Source organism: Macaca mulatta, chromosome 5 (genome assembly GCF_049350105.2).
Source record: "Macaca mulatta isolate MMU2019108-1 chromosome 5, T2T-MMU8v2.0, whole genome shotgun sequence".
Classification (NCBI taxonomy): domain Eukaryota; kingdom Metazoa; phylum Chordata; class Mammalia; order Primates; family Cercopithecidae; genus Macaca; species Macaca mulatta.
Window position 1 is genome coordinate 78,386,940 of NC_133410.1, and position 25,350 is coordinate 78,412,289.

The 25,350-nt window shown below is 40.4% G+C and overlaps 1 protein-coding gene across 1 annotated transcript in view; it reads left to right on the top strand.

Annotated features, from left to right (window-relative positions):
• Nucleotides 1–25,350, top strand: part of KDR (kinase insert domain receptor) — a 47,180-nt gene that overhangs the window by 11,302 nt on the left and 10,528 nt on the right. The window contains exons 6-25 of the mRNA XM_015138690.3: nt 134–273; nt 912–1,089; nt 3,612–3,726; nt 3,814–3,977; nt 6,481–6,637; nt 7,564–7,687; nt 8,427–8,535; nt 9,380–9,721; nt 11,897–12,043; nt 12,377–12,508; nt 15,563–15,669; nt 16,093–16,228; nt 16,599–16,703; nt 18,021–18,134; nt 18,719–18,807; nt 19,425–19,578; nt 21,679–21,776; nt 24,303–24,425; nt 24,579–24,690; nt 24,908–25,007. Of these exons, the coding sequence (XP_014994176.1) occupies nt 134–273; nt 912–1,089; nt 3,612–3,726; nt 3,814–3,977; nt 6,481–6,637; nt 7,564–7,687; nt 8,427–8,535; nt 9,380–9,721; nt 11,897–12,043; nt 12,377–12,508; nt 15,563–15,669; nt 16,093–16,228; nt 16,599–16,703; nt 18,021–18,134; nt 18,719–18,807; nt 19,425–19,578; nt 21,679–21,776; nt 24,303–24,425; nt 24,579–24,690; nt 24,908–25,007 (2,746 nt within the window). The remainder of the gene's footprint in view (nt 1–133; nt 274–911; nt 1,090–3,611; nt 3,727–3,813; nt 3,978–6,480; nt 6,638–7,563; nt 7,688–8,426; nt 8,536–9,379; nt 9,722–11,896; nt 12,044–12,376; nt 12,509–15,562; nt 15,670–16,092; nt 16,229–16,598; nt 16,704–18,020; nt 18,135–18,718; nt 18,808–19,424; nt 19,579–21,678; nt 21,777–24,302; nt 24,426–24,578; nt 24,691–24,907; nt 25,008–25,350) is intronic.

Consider the following 25,350-nt stretch of genomic DNA (forward strand, 5'->3'; position numbering starts at 1 on the left):
AGTATTGGTGAGGCCTGCAGGGAAAAACAATGTGGTGTGTTTTAAAGTTGCATTACTTTAAAAAATAAATTTGTGCAAAGTTATAGGCTTATTTTCTCTCTCATGTTCTGTTTTTTCAATTTACTTGCTCTAGGGTATAGGATTTATGATGTGGTTCTGAGTCCGTCTCATGGAGTTGAACTATCTGTTGGAGAGAAGCTTGTCTTAAATTGTACAGCAAGAACTGAACTAAATGTGGGGATTGACTTCAACTGGGAATACCCTTCTTCGAAGGTAACACTAATGATTCAAAGCCAGACCTCCAAATACTTAGATAATAAGACCCAATGAAGTTTGCTTGAGAGATAGGGGCCTCTTTGGCCAGATAAAATTTAAAAGTCTTAGAACACACACACACACACACACACACACACACACACACACACAAGTTAAGGGAATTGCAGAACAGATAGCACCCACAAAAAGGTGAAATACCAGGAATTTTGTCCTGTTCTGCAACAGCCAGTCTATGAATATTAGTTTTCTCTAGGTGATTACATCTTTCCACATTATGTCATTTCTCTTTTCTCCAAAGTTTTTGATCTACATTCCTTTTAAGGGAATTTCTCTTTAAGAGGTGGCACGAGATACTCTGCTCCTTAAACAGTGGTCACATTTACTTGTGTTTCTGCAGTTTATATCCATCTCATTTTCGCCATGTGAGGTTTTAAAAATCCTAATTCAGTTGGTTCCATTTATTTCTCCTGAAACCAAATACATCATTGGCTGCATGAGGTTAAAAGTTCTGGTGTCCCTGTTATTAGCATTAAATAATGTTTACCAAAGGCCAAGATTTAATTCTCTGTGTTACTAGAAGTTATTGGGTAATGTTATATGCTGTGCTTTGGAAGTTCAGTCAACTCTTTTTTCAGCATCAGCATAAGAAACTTGTAAACCGAGATCTAAAAACCCAGTCTGGGAGTGAGATGAAGAAATTTTTGAGCACCTTAACTATAGATGGTGTAACCCGGAGTGACCAAGGATTGTACACCTGTGCAGCGTCCAGTGGGCTGATGACCAAGAAGAACAGCACATTTGTCAGGGTCCATGGTAAGTTATGGTCTCCTTGGAAATTATTCTGTGCCTTGACAAGTGAGATAGTTTAAATAAATTTAGGTCACTTAGTGATTCCTAGTTTGTTCATTCAGAAGATACTTCCTAGTTCTTCTTGTTAGGGAGGCCACATGACCTAGAGGTCAAGAGCGTAGCTTTGTAGTCAGGAACTTGAGTTCAAACTTCAACTTTAAAGATGAGATGTGCTGATATATACTAAGAGCTCACTTAGTATTACTTATTATAGTTGTTGCTGCTATTAGGATTATTACTATGATAAATAGTATTAGCTAGGGTAGTTTTTAAATTTTTGTTTTATTATAAGGCTGAGAGGCCTACCTGAATAAGCATGAGCTTTGCAAACTGGGGAAACATTTAGCAATATATAGTTGGACCTGTGAACAATTCAGGGGTTAGGGGAACTGACCCTCCCTCTGCAGTCAAAAATCCATGTATAGGCCTGGCGTGGTGGCTCACGCCTGTAATCCCAGAACCCTGGGAGGTGGAGGTGGGTGGATCACCTGAGGTCAGGAGTTCAAAACCGCCTGGTCAAAATGGTGAAACCCCATCTCTACTAAAAATCCAAAAAATTAGCCTGGCGTGGTGGTGGGAGCTTGTAATCCCAGCTACTCAGGAGGCTGAGGCAGAAGAATTGCTTGAACCCAGGAGGCGGAGGTTGCAGTGAGCCGAGATTGTGCCATTGCACCCCAGCCTGGGCAACAAGAGCAAAACGCCTTCTCAAAAAAAAAAAAAAAAAAAAATTCAAGGTATAACTTTTGACTTCCACAAAATGTAAATAATGACCTACTGTTGACTGGAAGCCTTACTGCTACATAAACAGTCAATTAACACATATTTCATATGTTATATGTATTATATACCGTATTCTTATAATAAAGCTAGAGAAAAGAAAATGTTATTAAGAAGATCATAAGGAAGAGAAAATATATTTACTGCTCATTAAGTGTAAGTGGATCATCATAAAGGTCTCCATCCTTGTCTTCACATTGAGAAGGCTGAGGAAAAGTGGGAAGAGAAGGCAGTGGTTTTGCTGTCTCAGGGGTGACAGAGGTGGAAGAAAATCTGCTTATAAGTGGACTCATGTAGTTCAAATTTATGTTGTTTAAGGGTCAACTGTAATTGAACTGGAATTAAATTGAACTGGCTTTGAGTAAATCACCTTAATTTTTTGTTAATTCTCTTTCATTTACATAAATGTCTGAGTTTACATGGTAATTTGTGTGGCATCCTACTTATAAGCCTTGGAAAGGATTTTGGATTTTATATCATGAGAATGCATCAGTAAAGTGGAATTGTAAAAATACCTTAGATAATACTATTTATTAGAGTTGTAATCATAAAAGTGGCAACAACTACAACAAGTATGATTTAGTGAGCCCTTACTTTATTAGCTCATCTCATCTTAGTAGTTGAGATTGGAACTCAAGTTCCTGACTACAAAGCTATGCTCTTGACCTCTAGGTCATGTGGCCTCCCTAGCAAGAACTTGAAAGTTTCTTCTGAATGAACAAAATAGAAATCACTAAGTGTCCTAAATTTATTCAAATTATTTCACTTGCCAAGATGCACTTGCCAAAATACACAGAGAGAGACGTGCTCTGGCTTATGTTTTGATAGAAGTACTCTTGTTCTCCAGGATACTTCAGGGAAATAGGGGCAGAAACAAGGAGGTTAGTTGGGAGGCTAATTACGTTTATCCAGGTGAGAGTTGAGGAGTGGCTTGGACAAGGGTAGTTGAGGTAGAGATAGTGAGAAGTGATCTGCTTCTGGATATATTTCAAAGGTAGAGTCAACAGGGTCTGCTGATCAATTCACTGGTTGTGGAGTATAAGGGAAAAAGAGTGGAAGATGACCCAAGTGTTAGCATGAGCAACTGAGTAAATGGTGGTGGTATTTACTGAGATGGCAAAGATCGAGGAGGCAGTGAAATTTAGGGAAACAGTGTTAGATATGTTTCTCTGGAGATGCCTATGAAACATCCAAGTGGAAATGTTTAATATATCAACCTGGAACCCAGAGGAGTCAGGGCAGAAGGCACATATTTAGGAGGTATGTGAATGCTACTTTAAACTTGAGGCTAGAGGAAGGTGTAAATAAAGAGGACGTCTGAAGACTGAGTCCTCGGGCCTATTAACACATGGTGGAAGAGGTGTGTGGAGTGTGTCTTGGGAGCAGAGGAGAAGGAGCACCCAAGCATCTCTGGGGGACTTAGAGAAAGCTGCACAGAGGAGCAAGTGTTTGAGTTGAGACTTGAGCAATCACTAGGCTTATGGGAGTGCACTAGTGGGGAGAGAAAAGCAAATGCAAGCACAGGAGGTGTGGGAGAAACACGGGAGGTGTGGGAGAAGCTGAAATGTGACCCACTAAAAGGTAGTACATGGAATCTTGGAACTGCAGCTACTCAGACCCTCAATGTTTTTGATGTTTCACTTGAAATGAAAAACTAAACCAAACGACCATTTACAATAAGCTGACCTTTAAAAAAAAATTTCTTGCAGAAAAACCTTTTGTTGCTTTTGGAAGTGGCATGGAATCTCTGGTGGAAGCCACGGTGGGGGAGCGTGTCAGAATCCCTGTGAAGTACCTTGGTTACCCGCCCCCAGAAATAAAATGGTAACTACTAGAAATAAACACAAAGCATCATTTCATGTGAGAGCAAATCCTTCGACTGTACTAATTCCTGAGAATTCTTTTTCATAGGTATAAAAATGGAATACCCCTTGAGTCCAATCACACAGTTAAAGTGGGGCACGTACTGACGATCATGGAAGTGAGCGAAAGAGACACAGGAAATTACACTGTCATCCTTACCAATCCCATTTCAAAGGAGAAGCAGAGTCACGTGGTCTCTCTGGTTGTGTATGGTGAGTCCATTCAGTTTTCCTCTCTGCCCAAGATTTATTATGATACATTGTCTTCCTAATCAGCCAGGCCACCATTCCTCTGCCTCCAGCTGCTTCACTCACATCATGGCCGGGCCTATGTACAAAAGTCATCTGGGGTGGTGAAGCTGAAGTGAAATGTAGGACTGTGTGCTCTGGCCATGTTTGTTTAAGAGGCCATGTAAATGAGCTTTGTGGTGGTCAAATGCAAGATTAAAGTAGTGATACCCTCGATAGTTTAAATGTTGTGAAAAAATAATGCCCACAGGGATAGTTGTCAAGTTAAGTTATACTACAATGTTCCCCTCTCATGGAATTGCCCACCTGGCACACAGATGTGTAAGACCCTTCTCCTTAGATTTTGTGCAAAGCTTCTAGTTTGATATTATAGTTGATGTATCAGTGAGGTACAGGCAGATTCCTACTCTGAAGGCTTTTGAAGTTGGCATTGTTGGCTTGGTTGGGGGCTTTTTTTTTCCTTTTTGACAGGAGTTCAGGGTCTGATTTTGAGTCTGTAAAGGCAAAATAGTACGTTTTTGATTTAAAGATGATTTGAACTTTGTTTTCTGAAACTGAAAGGTACAAATAAGTGTTTGGAATGGAATGGTGAGAAGGGTGCCATGGTCAAGTGAGTGTGAGGTGCTAAGGTGATGTGTAGATGTGTAACAGGTTTCTTTATTACAGGGACTTCTCAGAACCTTTTATATACTAATGTATATTGGTATTCTCTAGGGGGAGAGACATAGAGTATTCAAGGTTTAACAAACCTATTTGACTGGAGCATCGTTTTTCCCCTGAGCAAATTCATTAATCTCTCACTCCAAACAGTTTGAGAAATGCTTCTCTGTTGTAATTCTTTGTTCCCCCTTCTGGTATGGCATATTAAAACTTCAGGATATTTTCCCATGGCATTAAGGTGCTTCCCTATGTGTCCTAATACTCTTCTGTAGGCTGCTGAACTTGGCGTTATTTTTTTTTTCAGGGAATATTTTAAAGATAGGTTGGGCATGGTGGTTCGCATTCGTAATCCCAGCACTTTGGGAGGCCGAGGCGGATGGATCACCTGAGGTCAGAAGTTTGAGATCAGCCTGGCCAACGTGATGAAATCCCGTCTCTACTAAAAATGCAAAAATTAGCCAGGCATGATGGTGGGCGCCTGTAATCCCAGCTACTTGGGAGGCTGAGGCAGGAGAATCACTTGAACCCAGGAGGTGGAGGTTGCAGTGAGCTGAGATTGTACTCCAGCCTGGGCGACAAGAGCAAAACTCCGTCTCAAAAAAAAAAAAAAAACAAGATAACAGGTTCCACAGAGGTTGTTCAGAAGCAGCATAGGTGTAGGGGACTGGGGAGAGGAGAAACTGGAAAGTGTATAAGTAGGATGGGAGGAGAAAATGAACGGGAAATAAAAACAAAACATGGACAGCAAATAGCCCATTTCATCAGTTCATGAAGCCACTAAATATTCTATTCACTTTAGCATATACTCTGCTATGTGAAATAAACATAAAAAAGAAGTCAAGTCTTGAAAGCATAACCTGAGGCTTTAAGTTGACAGTAGTAACGAAATAGTTTTGACTTTGGAGTCAAAAAAGAAAGAAAGGAAAAAGGGAGAGAAGAAAGAAGGAAGTGAGAGAAGGGAGAAGGAAGAAAGGGGAAGAGGGAAAGGGAGTGGAGAGGGAGGGAGGGAGGAAGAGGGAGAGGGAATGAAAGACTCAGATGGTGGTGGCAGTAATGCATTCTCTAAAGATTTATGCCTTCCTTTAACATGAGGTGGTTTACGTGTTTGGGTTCAGAAGTCAGAGTGTCTAGGTTTGTTCCAGGTTTTGCCGTTTGTTAACGGAGTGACCTTGGGCAAGTCATTTTTTTCTGTATTTCATTTTTTCTCGTGTATAAAGCTGAGGATAGTAATAGTGGTTGTGAGGATTAAGTGAATGAATTCATGCAAAGCACTTCAAACAATGCTTGGCACATAATAAATGTATTTACTGTGCTATTTCAGCTATTTTCTGTAGCCTTCCCCTGATCTCGTGAACTTGAGAGGACAGAGAGAACTATCTCTGTAATGCAGATGAGAGGCACAGGATTCCAACACTTGCATAAAGTCATTCAGCTTGTTAGTTTATTAGCTTATTGCCATTTTTATTTTATTTTGTTATTTTATTCAATTTCTTTTTTTTTTTTTTTGGTAGAGGTGGGGTCTCACCATGTGGCCCAGGCTGGTCTTGATCTCCTGGGATTAAGTGATCCACCTACCTTGGCCTCCCAAAATACTGAGATTACAGGCATGAGCCCCCATGCCTGGCTAGTTGTTATATGAGTATCACTAGAACTCAGGTCTCTTGTTTCCACATCTAAGTGTTCTTCAAAAAAGGAAGTGGAAGCAAAATCACATGCTTAAAGAAAGTCAGCTTTAGTTGCTGAAATCCTCTATTTCCCATTCTTCAAAGCTGATTGACAATTCAAAGGTCGTTTTTCCTATCTTCAGTCCCACCCCAGATTGGTGAGAAATCTCTGATCTCTCCTGTGGATTCCTACCAGTACGGCACCACTCAAACGCTGACATGTACGGTCTACGCTATTCCTCCCCCGCATCACATCCACTGGTATTGGCAGTTGGAGGAAGAGTGCCCCAACGAGCCCAGGTGAGTAAGGCCACACGCTCTTTGCTTTCCTGCCGTCTTGCATTTCTTACAGCTGAACTATGATATGACTCCATCCTAAATGGAGAAGCCTAAACCGAAGAAAGTTTTCTCTCAAGAGGTAGCCTGAATCTCCATCCATCTTTCTCTGTGTCTTACATTTTAAGGGATGTCTTTGCTTGGAGTATCCTACTTTGGGATAAGCTAAGCTCAGCCTTGTTAGGTTATCCCTGAGGTACACTTCTCCAAACACAGGCTATTTGCTCAGTTTGCTAATTGCCAGTCTTTGGTTTTTTTCCCAATACCAATCAACTGGTGAATATCACATCGCTCCTTCTTGTCTGTGTGAAGATCCATCTCTCAGAGGAAATGCTGATAGATGAGAGGCAGTGATAGACCCAGCCCCAGTCCTCAGGGTCTCAGGCCCAGCTTATCATGCTCTGACACATGTCCAGACATCCTTAGGGAAAAACACAACAGCAGCAGCCAACCCACTACCACCCTAAGCAGTCCACTTCCTGTTGTTGTTTTTGAAATGGCCACTACGAGCTTCTTCCTCAGCTGCTGATCATTTCCTTCACAGAGACTATGGTCCCAGAGAAATTACTTTAAGGAGCCCAGTGGTTTCTAAGTTTCCTTGCCTTCCTTTGAACTAAATTAACTTGAATTGTCTTGTCGATCCAATTTATGAATGAAGGTTTGTTCCCAGAATAGCTGCTTCCCTCCCGTATCCTGAATGAATCTACCTAGAGCCTTTTCCTTCGTAGTCAATGCCTATTTTTAATTGGCGCCAAGTCTTGTACCGTGGTAGGCTGCATTGGAAGTTATTTCTAAGAACAGAATAACCAAAGTCTGAATCTTTTCCTTACTCTTGACTAGAATTAAAGAAAAATTAAATCATAATATGCTCTGTTATCTCTTTCTTATAGCCAAGCTGTCTCAGTGACAAACCCATACCCTTGTGAAGAATGGAGAAGTGTGGAGGACTTCCAGGGAGGAAATAAAATTGAAGTCAATAAAAATCAATTTGCTCTAATTGAAGGAAAAAACAAAGTGAGTTTGAAGTTTTAAAATTTGAAAATCTCTCTTTAACGGAAGGATGCTACAATAATATGTGAAGTATATTGGAGATTAATAATCAAATAGTCTAGGTGATAAAATAATAGCATATTAAGTCACTTTGAAAATACCATAGACTTTTAGCCATACCATTAACTTATTAATAGCTTATTAGAGAAAAATAAAAAGTCTATGACATTAAATCTATGCATCTGTGTAGGGTGATTCTAATTTTATAAGCATGAGAATGAAAAAATGTGTATCATATATTAAAACACATCAATAGTTTCATGGTTTCCAAAGCCCTTTTTATATAATGTGTAAGCTGCACAGCAGCATAATTATACAAATTGAGTAAGTATCCCAAACCTGAAAACCCCAAATCCAAAATGCTTCAAATTCTGAACCTTTTGAGTGCCGACCTGATGCTCAAAGGAAATGCTTGTTTGGATTTTGGATTTTGGATTTTCAGATTAGAGATGCTCAACTGTTAAGTATACAATGCAAATATTCCAAAATCAAGAAAAATCCAAAATCCAAAACACTTTTGGTCCCAAGCATTTTGAATAAGGGATACTCAACCTGTAATTGCATAAATTCAAAAGTGTCCAATCACTGCGGAAGTGGGAATGGCATAGGCAGGTTGGAGTGATTGTGGAGACTGCTGGACTGAGTACTTGTGCACAAACAAGCTGCACTGTTTATGGCCTGAGATTTGTTTTTCCCCCTACAGACTGTAAGTACCCTTGTTATCCAAGCGGCAAATGTGTCAGCTTTGTACAAATGTGAAGCGGTCAACAAAGTCGGGAGAGGAGAGAGGGTGATCTCCTTCCATGTTACCAGTAAGTACTCTTCTCTGGAGGATTGGGTTGGATCACTCACACAGTGGGTACTAAGCTGTGTAATTCCTGTTGTTTTTGCCATTCATGTGAGTGGCATGGCATTGAGGAAAGAGGATTTGGATTGATCATTGATGCTTTCATTCATAAATTAAAACTCCTCAGGTATCTCCTGGGCTTAAGTCAGTGCTTCTAACTTCACCGCAGAGAGAATGGTTTCACAGATGCTTTAAACCACAAGCTCTGTGTCATTATTTACATCTCAGTCTTCAGAGTCTAGCACAGTGCATGGCTTATTGAGCTTCAGTACATATTGGTGGGCTTGCTGTGGAGCAGTTGATAAGGGTGGGCTTTCTGGAGGCAATCAGAATGACATAGGAGCAGTGCCCTCCCAATGCTGCTGATTCTGCCTGTGCATCTTAGTTTGATGGATAAGCTTTAGCTGATTGTGCTGAATGGAATATTATAGTCAGGGCTAATTCATTGGCATAAATGTAGCTGTCATATCATTGAGTGTTAGTGTTAATGAAGACCTAATTTTAAAAATTCTGTTAGAATTAGAGATTTTGCTTTGGATTTTTAAAATATTAAACATTGCATAGAGTTCACAGTGGAGATGTGGTAAATATCTGAGGAATTCATTTACATTTTCAAGTAATATGTTTTAGCCAAATAAGATATTTTGGAACCTGAATTGTCTAGTTTGTTTGTCAAGTTGTAGTACATCACCTGGAACTGATAGAGCTTCATTTCTTTTGGTACTTCATAGTAGTCTGAAAGCAGCAAGATGATAGTGAGCTGTACCAAGTTAAATCACCATTCAGTAACAATGGTCTTTACATTTTAGGGGGTCCTGAAATTACTTTGCAACCTGACTTGCAGCCCACTGAACAGGAGAGCGTGTCTTTGTGGTGCACTGCAGACAAATCTACATTTGAGAACCTCACATGGTACAAGCTTGGCCCACAGCCTCTGCCAGTCCACGTGGGAGAGTTGCCCACACCTGTTTGCAAGAACTTGGATACTCTTTGGAAATTGAATGCCACTATATTCTCTAATAGCACAAATGACATTTTGATCATGGAGCTTAAGAATGCATCCTTGCAGGACCAAGGAGACTATGTCTGCGTTGCTCAAGACAGGAAGACCAAGAAAAGACATTGCGTGGTCAGGCAGCTCACAGTCCTCGGTAGGGAGACAATTCTGGATCATTGTGTAGGGGCAGTTGGAATGCCTTAAATGTAGTGCAATTCAGGTGCTATGCGAAGATTACTGTTCACTAGGAGATTGTGTTGTAAACTGGTGCGCACTTCTTCACTGAAAGTCCCTGAGGCAGAAAGAAGCTACTAATAATGAAATGATGTATTGAAAAGAGAAAATAACAAAACCTGATGATGGAGTAATTCACTAGTATATGCAAGGGATTAGCTTGAACCAGGGAAACTTCTGCCTTATCTTGGGCATCTATTTATTTAAACAGATGCATATTTGTGGAATGCCTGTTATGAGCTAGGAGAGTGTCAGAAATTCACAGTGGTAAACATGAGGGAAAGGAGGGGAACATAGGCAATCACTGGGAAGTCACAGCACAGTGAGGTCTCTGTGTCCGTGAGGATAGGAATTGTTCTCTGTTTTGCTCCCTGCTGTAGCTCTAGTCATACAGCATAGGAGCATACACTAAGTGCTCAAAAAGGCACCTGCTTCATGAAGAGTGGGATGATGGGCTGAGTTTAAGACCTAGAAGATTCCATGGGAAGAAAGCTACATTCTCTCTGTACCTCTGGGTCTGTCTGTACCTCTGGGTGAACCTACATGGTCCAGCATAGTCCAAGGTCAATGGGACGATCACTTCAGTGAGCAGATAGCTCTGTAAATTCCTCCATAGGGGCACTCTCTACCCCTTGTCTAACCTCATGCCTTGTGCAAAAACTGGGCAGCCATGGCTCTGTCTGTGGGAAAATCAGGCAAATTTGGGGAGCGTCTCTTTGCGCCACTTCTCTCTATTTTCTCCTCTTTTGGTGTCTCTTTCAATTCCTAGGATATATGTGCCCTCTGTTTTTTTTTTTTTTTTTTTTTATCGTTAGAAAGGAAATTGCCCAAGTAAATTCATCTATACCACGGTTTGAGGGTAATGTCTTCATCAGAGGCCTTGACGTATTTGAAGAGGCAGCTTCTGACAGACACTAGCATAAAGTTCGCTAGTTTTAAGACTCAGGTGTCATAAGAAGAGATACTTTGGGGTCAAGTCATCCCCAGGACCCTTCAAGTCACACCACATAGTTCACCATGGATTTTCTGTTGGCTGGTCTGGCTTCAAGGTTATGGAAGAATTGAGAAAGAGATGTGAAGTAGGCTCCTGGCCTAGCTTTGCCCAGAAAAATATGTGCTCACAGTTAGCTGGTTTGCTTCCTTAAGGACTCCTAACTTGTTTTCCTAAAATCTATTCTTAGAAATAGGCTAGAATCCAGTACATTTGCTTAGACTTCAATGTAGTACGCTGTTGAGGTAATCTCATTTTGCTAAGCGTTGAAGTGGATTTTTTCAGCATGATTCCTTTTGATGTTCAGTTGGTTGGGACAAGATATTTCCACAGCACTTTGATGATCTGAAGAAAGAATAAATCTAAAGTTTTCTTGTACATTTAAACAAATACTCATGGGCTTCATTTTCTTTAAATCCATGACTTCCCTTAGGGTATTGTTGTTTTGCTTGTGTTTTAGTGGAAATAGCACTGAACTGGTCTTTTAGCCTCACCAGATTCAGTAAACAGTTCAAGTGTTTACTTAGTTGTAGGGACATGGACAAGTAGTTTAATGTCACTGAACATCATTTATTTCATCTGTGAGATAACACTAACAGTCCTATTCTGCTCATTACATAAGATCAATAGTGAGGAACACAAATTGTATAAACAAACTTTATAAGAATTGCCAAATAAATGTAAGGCATTATTTGTTGAATGATACTAAAATTTGGCACTTCCAAGAGAAATTTGAAGGGATTCTAGGGTGTCATTGACTAGAACCTTCACAGGAGGGAAGTTTTCAGCTGGGGAGGCTGTGCCTGATTACGGGAAAAATCCATAAAGGTGACCCTGAACCTTTCTTTTGTGATGGGATGACCAGCTAGTATCACTAATATGAATGTTAAAAGCCGTTAATCTGTTTGCAGTGTCCTGACTGACTTGTTTCATTTAACTTTACCCAGTGACCAATGGTGCCGTTATTAACTTCTGTGTATGTTCAACCTAATAAATCAACAAGTTTCTTTTTACTAAATTTAAACTGTTTAAAAGTTTGGTGATACTAGAGCCATTTCAAAAGTTATAATTCCATGTTCTGTGATTTTCTTTGTGCGTGTCTAGAGCGCGTGGCACCCATGATCACAGGAAACCTGGAGAATCAGACGACGAGTATTGGGGAAACCATTGAAGTCTCATGCACGGCATCTGGGAATCCCCCTCCACAGATCATGTGGTTTAAAGATAATGAGACCCTTGTAGAAGACTCAGGTAAATAGAACTTGGCTATTACTCTTGGGTTGCAGAACTTTCCCAGGGATATGACATAAAAAGCTATGTTATTTCTTGATATAATGTAGAAAAAAAGCAGTATTGGTGTCCATGGCCTGGCTGATTTCATACACTTGGAATTGGAGTATGGGGCCTTGCTGAATTTTCATGAAAGCCATATAGGAGATTAGTCAGCAGTAGATCCCATGTGACTCTACGAAGTTAGACAATGGAACAAGATGAAGGGCAGCATTTATAGTTTCTAAATTTCCCTAAAAAACTTCACAGACCACATCATCATAAATGAGAATGATCATTTTCTTCCTCTCTTAGGCATTGTATTGAAGGATGGGAACCGGAACCTCACTATCCGCAGAGTGAGGAAGGAGGACGAAGGCCTCTACACCTGCCAGGCATGCAGTGTTCTTGGCTGTGCAAAAGTGGAGGCATTTTTCATAATAGAAGGTCAGTGGGATAAAAAAAAATGTGGTACATATACACCATGGAATGCTATGCAGCTGTAAAAAGGAATCTGATCATGTCCTTGGCAGCTGCATGGATGGAGCTGGAAGCCGTTATCCTCAGCAAACTAACACAGGAACAGAAAACCAAACACCACACATTCTCACTTATAAGTGGGAGCTGAACAATGTGAACACATAGACACAGGGAAGGGAATAACACACACTGGGGCCTATTGTGGGGTGGGGAGAAGGAGAGCATCAGGAAAAATAGCTAATGCATGCTGGGCTTAATACCTAGACGATGGATTAATAGGTACAGCAAATCACGATGGCACATGTTTACCTGTGTAACAAACCTGAGCATTTTGCACATGTATCCCGGAACTTAAAAGAAAAAAAGAAGGTCAGTGGGAAGTCATAGATACATCCTGTGGTTTTTTAAAAGATTAGATTGTATCTTATAGACACACATTCACTTTAAGTAGGGCAACTACAGATGATTTTTAATATTCTTTGAACTTTGTAAATTTTCTCAGTAAGTATGTGTTCTTTTAAACAGTGAACATAATTAATATTGTTATAATTCTGCTTGCATCACATTTCCTGTTCCTGCAGTTCTTATTGTGGAAAAATTCTTAACCAGGCAGGATGAATAGCCTCCTCTCCCTGATTCTGTCTTTGTTTGAATGGCTTGATTAACTTATAGAAATGATGCCTTTATATTTATTTGGAAAAACTTTAGAATTGCTGCCTAATCATGGCAGTCAATGCTATCCAGATAGTCACAAGGATTCTGAGTTTTAATTGGAGTAGAAATAATTAAGATTCCCTTCTGAACAATAGACCATTGCTCTTCTGAAATGGAAAATTTTTGGTTTTTATCTCAATATGTGTGTATGCAGGAGTGATGTGAAATCTGTCATTTTCTTAGCTAGGAAAAGTAATTTGTGGCAGAATATTTTATCTTAAGAAGTACATCCCTATGACTTTTTTTGTAGCCCACAGGGGAAGAATAAAACTGTGTTGTGTGGGTAAAAGTACGGTATGCAAGGGTAAGAAAGAAGTACGGTGATAGAAGGGATCGATAGATTTCTATGAACTCATCCTAACGTGTCTCTCAAAGTCTAGATTTTGGTCCCTTTACTCTGTCAAATCTATGATGCCAAGTATTGCATCGAGATAGGTTGACATATTTTCAAATGTATAAGCTTATTAGTGTTTCATAAACTACACTTGCAAATAAAGACTTCAAAGACCTTGGCAGTTTTGTCATTTCCAAAGTGATTCATGTTTTAGGGCAAATCCACAGAATGACTTCTGGATTGTCTCCGGTGCTCTGCATTACCTCTTGTTGGAGGTCCGCAGCTAGTTACAGATGCCTAACTAGGTAACACCGGCACAGAGATTATAGTTACTTCTTACCTGGAGTGAATGCTAAGAAAGGCAGAGCTAGATATTTAATACTCCTGCTAGTTTCCCAAATGTTATGTGAGAATATTAATATAAAAATACATAGAAAATAGACTCTTTGAACTTTTTATCCTCTATGTACAACTGGACTTTTAAATCTGTGTGTATAAATAGAGAATTACTTCCCTAGGACCACCAGAGAAACAAAATTTACTCCAAGCATAATTGTGCTTGTCTCTCAATGGTTAACTTAACTTTTATTTTGCAAACCAATGTATTACTTATTTTGCAAACCAGTTTATTACTTGTCTTCTGCTCTCTTGAGGCTGTAATGGGCCATCCGCACAGTTTGTGGCCCGGTTTGATTCTCCTTGCACTCTTCTGATGGGAGGCCCCAAGTGATGACTGCTTCCTTATCATCTCTTTGCTAATCACTCTTAGTGGAAAGCCTGCTTCTGCATTTTGTTTCTTCCACTCAGAGCTGTCCTCTGAAGCCCTGGTCATCTGCAGCTTTGCTTGCTGACCTCTAGTTTCCGCTTCTCTTTCCTTTCATGAGTGGTTTGAAACTCCCATTACCAGGCCATGCATGATGTGCTCATCTTGACTCTTCCTTTTCTCCTCACTCAGGCTTCTGCCACAAGGGACGGGGTAGTGCATGTAATGGTTAGTTCATGTTGGACAGGCCTCTTTATCTCTTGACTGAACCACTGACTAGCTATGTGCCCTCAGTCAAGTAGCTTAAGCTCTTTGGTCATCTGTTTCTTCATTTGAAAACTGAGAGTTGTTGAGGAGATTAAGTGGAATGGCATGTTTAAAGTGATAACCACATAGTAGATACGTGGTCATTAGTAGCTCTCAGGTCAAAAAACTTTATTTCCCTACTTGGTTTCTAATATGATCCTTTTGCAAACTCTGCACAGATGAATATATTGACTATCAGTTTAAAAGAAGACTTTTGTTTTCCTCAAATAGAAATATTTTTTTTCTCTGTAGAGAATGATCTGTTTTCTTTCCATCAAAGACTGCTCTTCCTCTAAACACTTTCTATGTTTGACTTTTAAGGCATTACTATTTCTATGCTTAATTACTTTAGAATTTTATTGTTGGAAGTTTACATGAGCAGTGTTTTGCAAGCTTTACATTTTCCATTAACAATTCTGTAGGCCAGGTATGGTGGCTTATGCCTGTAATCCCTGCCCTTTGGGAGGCCAAGGCCAGGGGATGGCTTGAGGCCAGGAGTTCGAGACTAGCCTGGGCAATGTAATGAGACCCTGTCTCTACAGAAAATAAAAGAAAAATTAGCTGGGCTTGGTGGTATGCACCTGTGGTCCCAGCTACTTGGGAGGCTGAGGTGGGAGAATTGCTTGAGCCTAGGAGTTGGAGGCTGCAAGGAGCTATGATTGTGTCATGGGACTCTAGCCTGGAGCATAGAAAGAAGCCCTGTCTCTAAAAATAAATAAATAAATAAAAATTAAGTTAAAAAAAAGAATTCTGTAGACTCCATTCAAGTTAGGGTTGTGTGACTACTGTCCTCTAGGCTTTTTCCAAGTTGGTAAGCTTGGGATCTTGCTTTAGTGCTAAAATTTGTCATCTTACAAAAATATAAGTTTCCAACTGTTGATACAATTTAATTGTGTCTTTCCAGGTGCCCAGGAAAAGACGAACTTGGAAATCATTATTCTAGTAGGCACAGCAGTGATTGCCATGTTCTTCTGGCTACTTCTTGTCATCATTCTACGGACCGTTAAGCGGGTAACAAAATAATTTCCCTTCTGCCCATGCACATTGGTTTTCATGATTAATGAAAACTGATTGGGGTTCTTTGAGTTGTTTCTTCCCATTGTTATTGGCTCAATGGGCGCATTTTATTTCAATACAATAACATTCTTGCCCACTTTCTTTTGGCTGGATCTCAGGGATTTAATTGATAGAAGCCACTAGAGAGGAAAAGGGCTTGAACTGTCTAGTGTAATTAAACTTTAAAACCTTAATTCTGAGCTCCTTTGGGGGACAAGGGAAACTAGAAGCAGGGTTATAATAGGACCACTCTCAAACTCCATGAGTTTTGTTGGAAAATGAGACAGGAAAGAGGCTCCAATAAACAGCAATAACAAGCACACAAAACAACAGCCAAACGACAGTGTGTATATGACTGGAAGGATTGATGCTTTCCAGGCCAATGGAGGGGAACTGAAGACAGGCTACTTGTCCATCGTCATGGATCCTGATGAACTCCCATTGGATGAACACTGTGAACGACTGCCTTATGATGCCAGCAAATGGGAATTCCCCAGAGACCGGCTGAAGCTAGGTGCATTTTCAATTGCTATTAATTTGATATTGTATTTACCAGGCCGTCTCTTCCTCCATTAGAACGATGACAAATGTGGTGTATTCAGATGTTGGATTCTGGTTTAGAAATATTAATTCCATCTCTTGAATTTGGATAGTCATTCATTTAGCCACTTAGAGGTAGGGTCCCTATGTAATCATCCAAAGCAGGACATTTGGAGAATGAAGGGGGAGTTATTAAATAATTAAGCCAGGACAAAGGAGTAAACTGGACTATCCATGTTAAATTGGGATGTGTGGTCACCCTATCTAGTTGACATCTCTGCATATCACTTTGGTTGTATAGTAATCCAAGTCCGTTTTCTTGTTGCTATTGTTGTTGACTCTAGGTAAGCCGCTTGGCCGTGGTGCCTTTGGCCAAGTGATTGAAGCAGATGCCTTTGGAATTGACAAGACAGCAACTTGCAGGACAGTAGCAGTCAAAATGTTGAAAGGTAAAAGCAAAATTATGTGGTGATCTTTCTGTTTTATCTAGTCTTTAAACATGTTGCAAGGCTTGTATCAGTAGCTTTATGCTTAGGTGGGCCTACTAGCCACACATGCAGCCAGCCTAAATAATGTCCTTGTGCAAATTGGAAAAAGGATCCTCCTTTGTAGCTTTATGCCAGGGTGCATGGTCTGGCAAGTAAAGTTGGGGATGGGTTTCACCTTCTTGCCTGGTTATCCTTGTGCAGGGCTCAGCCAACACAGTTGTACTTAGTGGTTCTGGTTACAGGAAAACAGGACTGTGGTTATATTAAAATTGTTTCTTAATATATTGTGGAATCAGATAATTATAGACCATCTACAGACATGGAAAGGAAAATAGTGGAATGCAAAAATAGCATGTTCTCTAGAATTGGAATATGTAAAAGACGTTCATATGTAAAAGATAATTTGCAAAACAAGAATGGTTGTGTTAGAATAAAATATAATGGGTTATATTTTTTAAATGAAAAGCTTTATAAATAATTGTTATTTCTAATAGTAATGGAATTCTGGTCTGGCCATTTTCATTTCAAGAGGATAGACAATAAAGCTTCTTTCTCCAATTGTGATGTTCTTTCATTGATGAAGGCAGTGCCACTAACCCTTTGCCAATAGGTTTTGTGCGTTTCAAAGCTATCTTTCTCCATTTGCCTTTTTTCTCTGGTGGCCAAGGGAGTATGTAATTTTGAGGTGGCTCATCAGGGCCTTAGATGTGGACCATGCCTGTGAATTAGAGGGAAATGTAGCCGTCCAAACGGGATCAAACACATAGTCTTAGTGCCATCAGCCTCATGTGTCAACTGGTCTTTCCAGCTGGCCTTAATTTGCCTGCACAGATTGGCACAGATTGGCTGGAACCTTCGGTATAGCCCCTAACACATGAAGATATTTAATACATGGTGTCGCTTCCTTATGAGGAAGCACTGAAATGATCAGACCCTCAGAATCGTAGTGAACCTGAAATGCAAAAATACAGTTTTGTAAAAGAAGAGAATCTGGGCATTATTCCATTGCAGATGTATTCTCCACTTTGCAAAAGATTTCACAGTGGATTCCTTTAAATATCAAACATTCTGGCTCAGTTAAAATATGAATTTTATTTCAAATTAGAAAATAGAATTTACACTTGACTTTTGGGGAAATGCATGTGGTCTGTAAACTAGGTCACAGCTGTGTTACCCCTGGAGGGTAAGTTGTATAGTGGCATGCAGGGAAGGAGGGACCCCAGTTATCCGAAGGAAATGTCCACACCTAAGATTTCCCTCCTTGTACTGTATTTTTAGAAGGAGCAACACACAGTGAGCATCGAGCCCTCATGTCTGAACTCAAGATCCTCATTCATATTGGTCACCATCTCAATGTGGTCAACCTTCTAGGTGCCTGTACCAAGCCAGGAGGTGAGTAACTGTGGATGGTTTTGGTCACCCAATTTTAACATGCCTCTCTGATAGTGTTTGAGGGAAAGCAGTCAACTCCCATGGACTTGATTTTCTTAGCTTAAAATACTTTGCGGATTCCTAGGAATAAATATATTTCACTGTGGTTTAATTGGCACTAGAATTAAATTATTATAAAACTTTCTCAGAATTAAGAAATGTCATGCCACTATGATTCAGTTTGCTACTTGTGTAACAGATGTCCAGATGAGAAGAGTAAACTTCCCTAAAACTTGAAAGCTTAAGGGTAGTTACCCCCAAAATGGAATGATATCAAGTGATTGCATTGAAAAGCAAGTAGATGGGTGGGTTTTCTTTTGAAATTTTGGTTAATCTTGTGAAAATGTCTTCTGGAAAAAAGAAAAGCTATATATAATATAAACAAGTTTATATAAGGGGATTGGGACCAGCTGATTTCTACACTCCTGTCCCAATGAAAGGTTGTAGCCTTCTTCTAAGGTGTTTTTGGGTTCATCACTGTATTAAACACTTAGTGAGGAACACGAGTGAATATCCATTTTCCTTCCTGGACATGCTGCCTGCAGGGCCACTCATGGTGATTGTGGAATTCTGCAAGTTTGGAAACCTATCCACTTACCTGAGGAGCAAGAGAAATGAATTTGTCCCCTACAAGGTATGTCATTTCCTAATCCTGCTCTGGCCACATTATAAAATGAAGGGAAACTAGAAATGGTACAGGTTAATTTTTTAGTTGAAATTTTGTGAAGAACTTGTAAGGAGTCTTCTCATATTACCTATTGGCTGTTATAACTTCCTCTTTTACCTTCTGGGGGCCATATGTTTCTGTTCTATTTTTGTGATTTTAATCTACTGACCCATTATAGAGTGTGGACATGGGGGAGAAGGCAGGTATGATCGAGGAAAGGGGAGGGCGGAGGGTAGGACAGCTCTGGGTTATTCTGTCTCTCCCCTAGCTATATTTGGCCCCTGGAGTGTAAATCCCTCTGTGAAGAGCACCCTAATGCTGAGAGTGTGTCTGAATGCAACTCAAAGTGGCATTTGTCTCTTTAAGCTAAAGAAGGAGTTAGGCTTTGTGGAAGAAATCCTATTATGCACAAAACTTGCCCCAAATTTCAGTTCAGAGATTGCATAATCCTGAAATTGATGTCCTCCTTGTCTGCTTTTTAGTAGTTTCTATTATTTCCACCGTTATCACATTTTAAAGGTTCTAAACTTTTAAAGACTTATTTTGTGTTCAAGGAGTTTGTTTTTTCCTTTGCTTTTTTATAGACCAAAGGGGCACGATTCCGTCAAGGGAAAGACTATGTTGGAGCAATCCCTGTGGATCTGAAACGGCGCTTGGACAGCATCACCAGTAGCCAGAGCTCAGCCAGCTCTGGATTTGTGGAGGAGAAGTCCCTCAGTGATGTAGAAGAAGAGGAAGGTACCAGCCAGTGCTTCCTGCAGGCTATGGCATACTCTCGTCGGAGCAGACAGGGTGATAGGGTGTTACAAGGAATTTGATCGTGGGAAAAGTCCAATACTACCTCATAATTTGAAAGAGACCTGAATTTCTATAATAGACTGCCTCCATTCTGTCTCCCCAAAAGTGAAGTGTGGAAGCCCTAGACCGGGAGGCAAAGCAAGGCTAGCCTGAGAAATCTAGGTGGTCCAAGTGGGATAAGCAGTCAGTTACAACCACAGCAGTGTTCCTAAAATACTGGTTCGGCATTTATTAGCGGGAGAGGCTACAAGTTTTCTGGTAGTTGAGTAGCTTCTCCATTGCACTGGAGAGCCCCAGAGTGGTTCAGCTGCCCCACGTTGCATGCTTTACCTGTGCAAAAGTCTTTCTTTTCATTATACCTAACCATCCCAAAGGCAGTTTAGGAGCCATCTGTTGTTTCTACCCTAGGCCAAGTGGCTTATCAAGTCTTCCTTCCAACCATTATTCCTCAGGGGAGTCTTGATAAATATCCTGGCCTTTAAGTTATGTTTCCAGTGATATTTTATTTATTTGCTTTTATTTTTATTTTTCTGAGGTGGAGTCTCATGCTGCTGTTGCCCAGGCTGGAGTGCAACGGTGCAATCTTGGCTCACTGCAACCTTTGCCTTTTGGGTTCAAGTGATTCTTGTGCCCCAGCCTTCTGAGTAGCTGGGATTACAGGTGCCTGCCACCACACCCAGCTAATTTTTTTTTTTTATTTTTTATTTTTGTATTTTTAGTAGAGATGGAGCGTCACCTTGTTGGCCAGGCTAGTCTCGAACTCCTGAACTCAGGTGATCTGCCTGCCTCAGCCTCCCAAAGTGCTGGGATTATAGGCATGAGCCACCGCGCCCGGCCTCAGTGATATTTTAGTGCTCTTTATGGGTCGAGCTGTGGTCCCAAGCCTAACTTCCAGGACTTCAGCCGGCTCCAGGACACACTGTATTTCTACCTCCTTCAGAAGGAGCAGAGATAGCGTCGTGGATGTAGAGATGGGTGACAGGCTGGCTCCCCTTGAGGCATAAGTCTAGAGGAATAGTGAAAGAAGCCCACTCTGTTTCCCTTGACATGAGGCTACAGAGAGAATTTGCATTTAACTCCTTTTCCTTAGTAGCTGAGAAGGTAGTGTGAAGCTGGGACTTGGTCTAGAAGCACATGGGGAGGTGATCTAGGCTTCATTTAGCTGGGCCCACATCGAGTGGTGCTGCCTCTACCCTGCTCTTTCTCTTTCAAGAAATAGTGGCCAGTGAGCCAGAAACCTAAGAGATTGAGTTGTTGAGAAAAAGGCTCACAGCCTTTTAAGTACTTATGAGGTTATTACTACAACTGAGTTTTTGTTTACTCTGGTCTTTGTCTCCAGGAAAGAAGCCATAAGTCTTATCTGACCAAAGAGATGATTTTGAAACACCCATTTAATATCTTAGTGTTTATTTGTACCAGTTGCACTGAAGTAAATACACCAATTTACGTAAATGTGTCTTTCCATGTTTCTGTTATCTCTCAGGAAAAAACATCCTCCCAGGCCAGATTTAATGTATTTACAGCACTTTTAAAGTTTGAAAATGAATTAAATATATTTCTAGTATTTTTAGTTATCTATTGCAGATTATAGTTTGACTTTTGGCTTTTGTCCCAGGACAAATCCTGGAGAGAAGCAATTCAATGACCCTGAATATTGTTGTCTTATTTTTAGAGTTCTTGATATTAAACTATTGTTTATCCCTCTGGGTACATGACAAAAAACAGTGTAAGTGGCAAATTTGGAAATGTCCTCTTTCTTTCCCAGATTATCTAGGTCAATATTACCTTATTCTACCTCCTGGATTTACTGGTTCAATTTGCTAAAATGGAAAAACCAGTATTGTTCCTAAAGGATGTGATAGAAGCTAATGATATTGGGATTCAGGAGATTTATAGAAGATAGAAGCATTGACTCTCTGTTTCTATTTCCTGAAAATTTAACTCCCAAGTCTTGAAAAGATTATTACTCTAGCAAACTTAGAAACAAATCACACCAATTCATGAAAATACTAATCTCCATCCTCCTGCCTCTTCGGACAGCTCCTGAAGACCTGTATAAGGACTTCCTGACCTTGGAGCATCTCATCTGTTACAGCTTCCAAGTGGCTAAGGGCATGGAGTTCTTGGCATCACGAAAGGTAAGACAGGTTGAGGGGAAATCAGCTATCTTTTCAGATCACAGGTTTGGAAATAGGATGTCCAGTGTCAGCCATTGGTGCTTTTTTGGGATTGTAATTCATTCACCACTTCTGCGGCTCTTAGAAGACCTCTACTGGGGAGGCTCTGTTTCTGCTAAGTAAGAGTGGTTAAGGAGTTCATGAAATTAAGCTGTATAATAAAGGCTTGTCAAGCATCTACTAAGTGTGAGGCAGTCTTCTGAGCACTGAGGATACTGGGGTGAACAATCAGGCAAAGCTCTTCACCTTCCTGGAGTTTATAGTTCTAGTGGGTAGAGCAAACAATACGCAATATAAACAAGTAAAACATGTTGTAGGTTAGATGGGAGTAAATGTTATGGGGAAATAAAGCAAGAAAGGGTTATAGAATATACAGGAGCAATGCACTTGTGTATGTTTATGCTTCTCTCTGAGTGTGTACATCCATTTTAAACAAGGTAGACGAGGAAGGCTTTACTAAGAACTTGACCTTTGAGCAATGACCTGGAAAGGGGAGGGGCTGAGCCCTACAGATATCTTGGCATGAGAATCATTTTTAATTTATTTTACATTCATCAACATCCATCAAAAAGTATTTGTTAGGAGTATAATTAGAAACGAGGAAGGACAGGCTTCAGATGAGAGCGATTAAAAGAGCTAAAATTAGAAAAGTAGGCCAAACAAAGGCTGAGGTGGGGACGTGACAAGTTACAACTATTCCAAAGGTTGTAAACACCAAGCGGGGAGCAAGGCTGGTGGCAGTGACTCCCCTGGAAAGGGTAAAATGTGTAATTTTTTATTAAGTAGTAGTACTTCAAATTAAAGATCAGGAAGAACTATCAGTTGACAGAATGTATTCGTGCAGCTTAATGAAGAAAGAAAGACTTAAGTTGTATATATATATTTTGTGTTTCCTAAATTAGAATGAAATCTTCCACCCATGTTTTCCCCTGAGGTTTAAAGCTTCTCATAGCATTCAAGGCCTCAGGCTCTTTGATGTTTCTGCTAGGTAGCTCTTGTGTTCTCTCTCCCAAGGGGAAGGAGGAGAACTGGGGCCTTATAGGGTTTTCCCAAAGAGAAAGGCCCTTTACACTGCTTGGAGATTATGATTTATTATTACTATTTTTTTATGGCTGGAATTTGCCACTTACTCAGGGTTCCTTTTGGGGACTAGGAAGAGAATGGACATGAATGTGGGAATCCTTTAACTTGTTTTATATCTACCAGATGAATTCTTGAATCTACTTGGTTGTTGGGTTAAAAAAGGAAACTTTTTGTTTGGGGGGAAAAGTAAAAAATACTGTCTGTTTTTCGGAATTCCCAGTGTTGCTCAATTGTGTTAGACAATGTGCTTCTGAATATGCCTTGTTCAGAGGAGACTGCCATACAGATTTGAGGTGTGGGAAGGTCAGCAATGCCTGGCTTACACGATCACTCCTCCAATGAGTTAAGAATTCTCCCCTTGGCCGGGAATGTTGGCTCATGCCTGTAATTCCAGCACTTTGGGAGGCCAAGGTGAGTGGATCACCTGAGGTCAGGAGTTTGAGACCAGCCTGGACACCGTGGTGAAACCCTTTCTCTACTAAAAAACCAAAAATTAGCTACTTGGGAGGCAGAGGCAGGAGAATCACTTGAACCTGGGAGGTGGAGGTTGCTGTGAGCTGAGATTGCACCACCACACTCCAGTCTAGGTGACAGAGCGAGATTCCTTCTCAAAAAGAAAAAAAAGAAAAAAGTTTTCTTCTAAGCCATTGATTCATTTCTTGTGCTCCCCAAGACTCATTTTCTCACCAAATATCACATGGAGCTAAAGCTGCTGAGTAGTAGGAAGTTAGGTGAAGTTTGGAGGATACAGAGAAAGGAGAAACTAAGAAGCTAAAAGGAAGAGAAAGAAAGTCAAGATTAATCTCATTATATTATTAATGCACCAGAGAACTAACCTGACTTGTGATAGGCTGAAATTGCCTTAATAGACATTTATGATAGCCCAGCACTTTGAAATCAGGGGAAGCCCCACTGGGAATTGTTTATCAGAGCCAGTCTGGCTTCAGCCTCATACGCAAGGGGGAAACCAACAAAGAGCACTAAACCAATGAGAGCCCCTTGTTTCTGATTTCCGTGCATTCATTCAAAAAACAAATCCCATTCTGGGACCTCCCTAGAATAACACGTTTTTAACCAAATATGGGGCCAGGCAAAAGGGATGTGTGGATGTGACCAGAAACACACTTTCAATTGTGTCCTAGAGGAGCCTATTTATGATTCCATCATCATATTATAACTTAATTATTTAACTCCAAAGGCTGGGGCTGTTTATGGAATGAGCAGATGTGTGTCTCAGCAAAGCTCACAGAGTTTTTTCCTGAAGTGTTGTTAAAAGATACTAACCCAGTCCTTATTAATCAGTTGGCTTTCTGATGTGGGATTTTTTTTGATGCATGAGGTCACAACAGATGTGAAAGAGATCAGCTGTGCCGAGACCTAATGCACACACGATTCTCTTTGCAGTGTATCCACAGGGACCTGGCGGCACGAAATATCCTCTTATCGGAGAAGAACGTGGTTAAAATCTGTGACTTTGGCTTGGCCCGGGATATTTATAAAGATCCAGATTATGTCAGAAAAGGAGATGTAAGTTTCAAACATGAATCCAGTGCTTGGTTAAGTAACAGAATTAAAACTCCTCATAGAGAGCTTCAGGACCTGTGTTCAGGAACAAAGGAAGTTTTTTTCTTCAGATATTTGCTAATTTGGGTTCTGAATCCTTGTCTTCTACCCATGTAGGCTCGCCTCCCTTTGAAATGGATGGCCCCAGAAACAATTTTTGACAGAGTGTACACAATCCAGAGTGACGTCTGGTCTTTTGGCGTGTTGCTGTGGGAAATATTTTCCTTGGGTAAGTCATTTCTCTTTGTCCTTCCATCCAGACTCCAAAGAGGAAGACAAAAGTTGTCTTTTCCTCTCTTGTACTTCACGTCTATCAGGCGAAACTTCTAGGAAGCTTTGAAAAAAAAAAAAGATACGTAGGTGATGAGGATATGCAAGATTCAGGCGCAGGGTTTTCTATAAGAGAAAATCAAATTAAAGAATGTCTCCTCCCTGTTTTATTCTAGGTGCTTCTCCATATCCTGGGGTAAAGATTGATGAAGAATTTTGTAGGCGATTGAAAGAAGGAACTAGAATGAGGGCCCCCGATTATACTACACCAGAAATGTAAGACTTTAAGAAGTGTTCCTCTGTTCTCTTTCTTTGCTCGCAAATTCTCCTTGCCTGGAAGACTTTCCATTATATAGACTTTCTTCATTGCCCAGTTAGTGTCCTGCTTTTACTTTGGGGCCTTTCTTGATAATTTCAAGCATGGAGTTATCACTTTTTGAAAATATAGTACTTTATTATTCAAAGCAACCAGTTAGTTTTTATTAGATGTTGCTTTAAGTGTTTTGTTTTTTATACACACTGAGCCTCGGGAGTATGGGACTCTGTGTCTTACACAGTTTTGTATCCCTATTTAGCATCTCGACTCGTGGGCTCTTTATAAATGTGTACTCATTTAAGT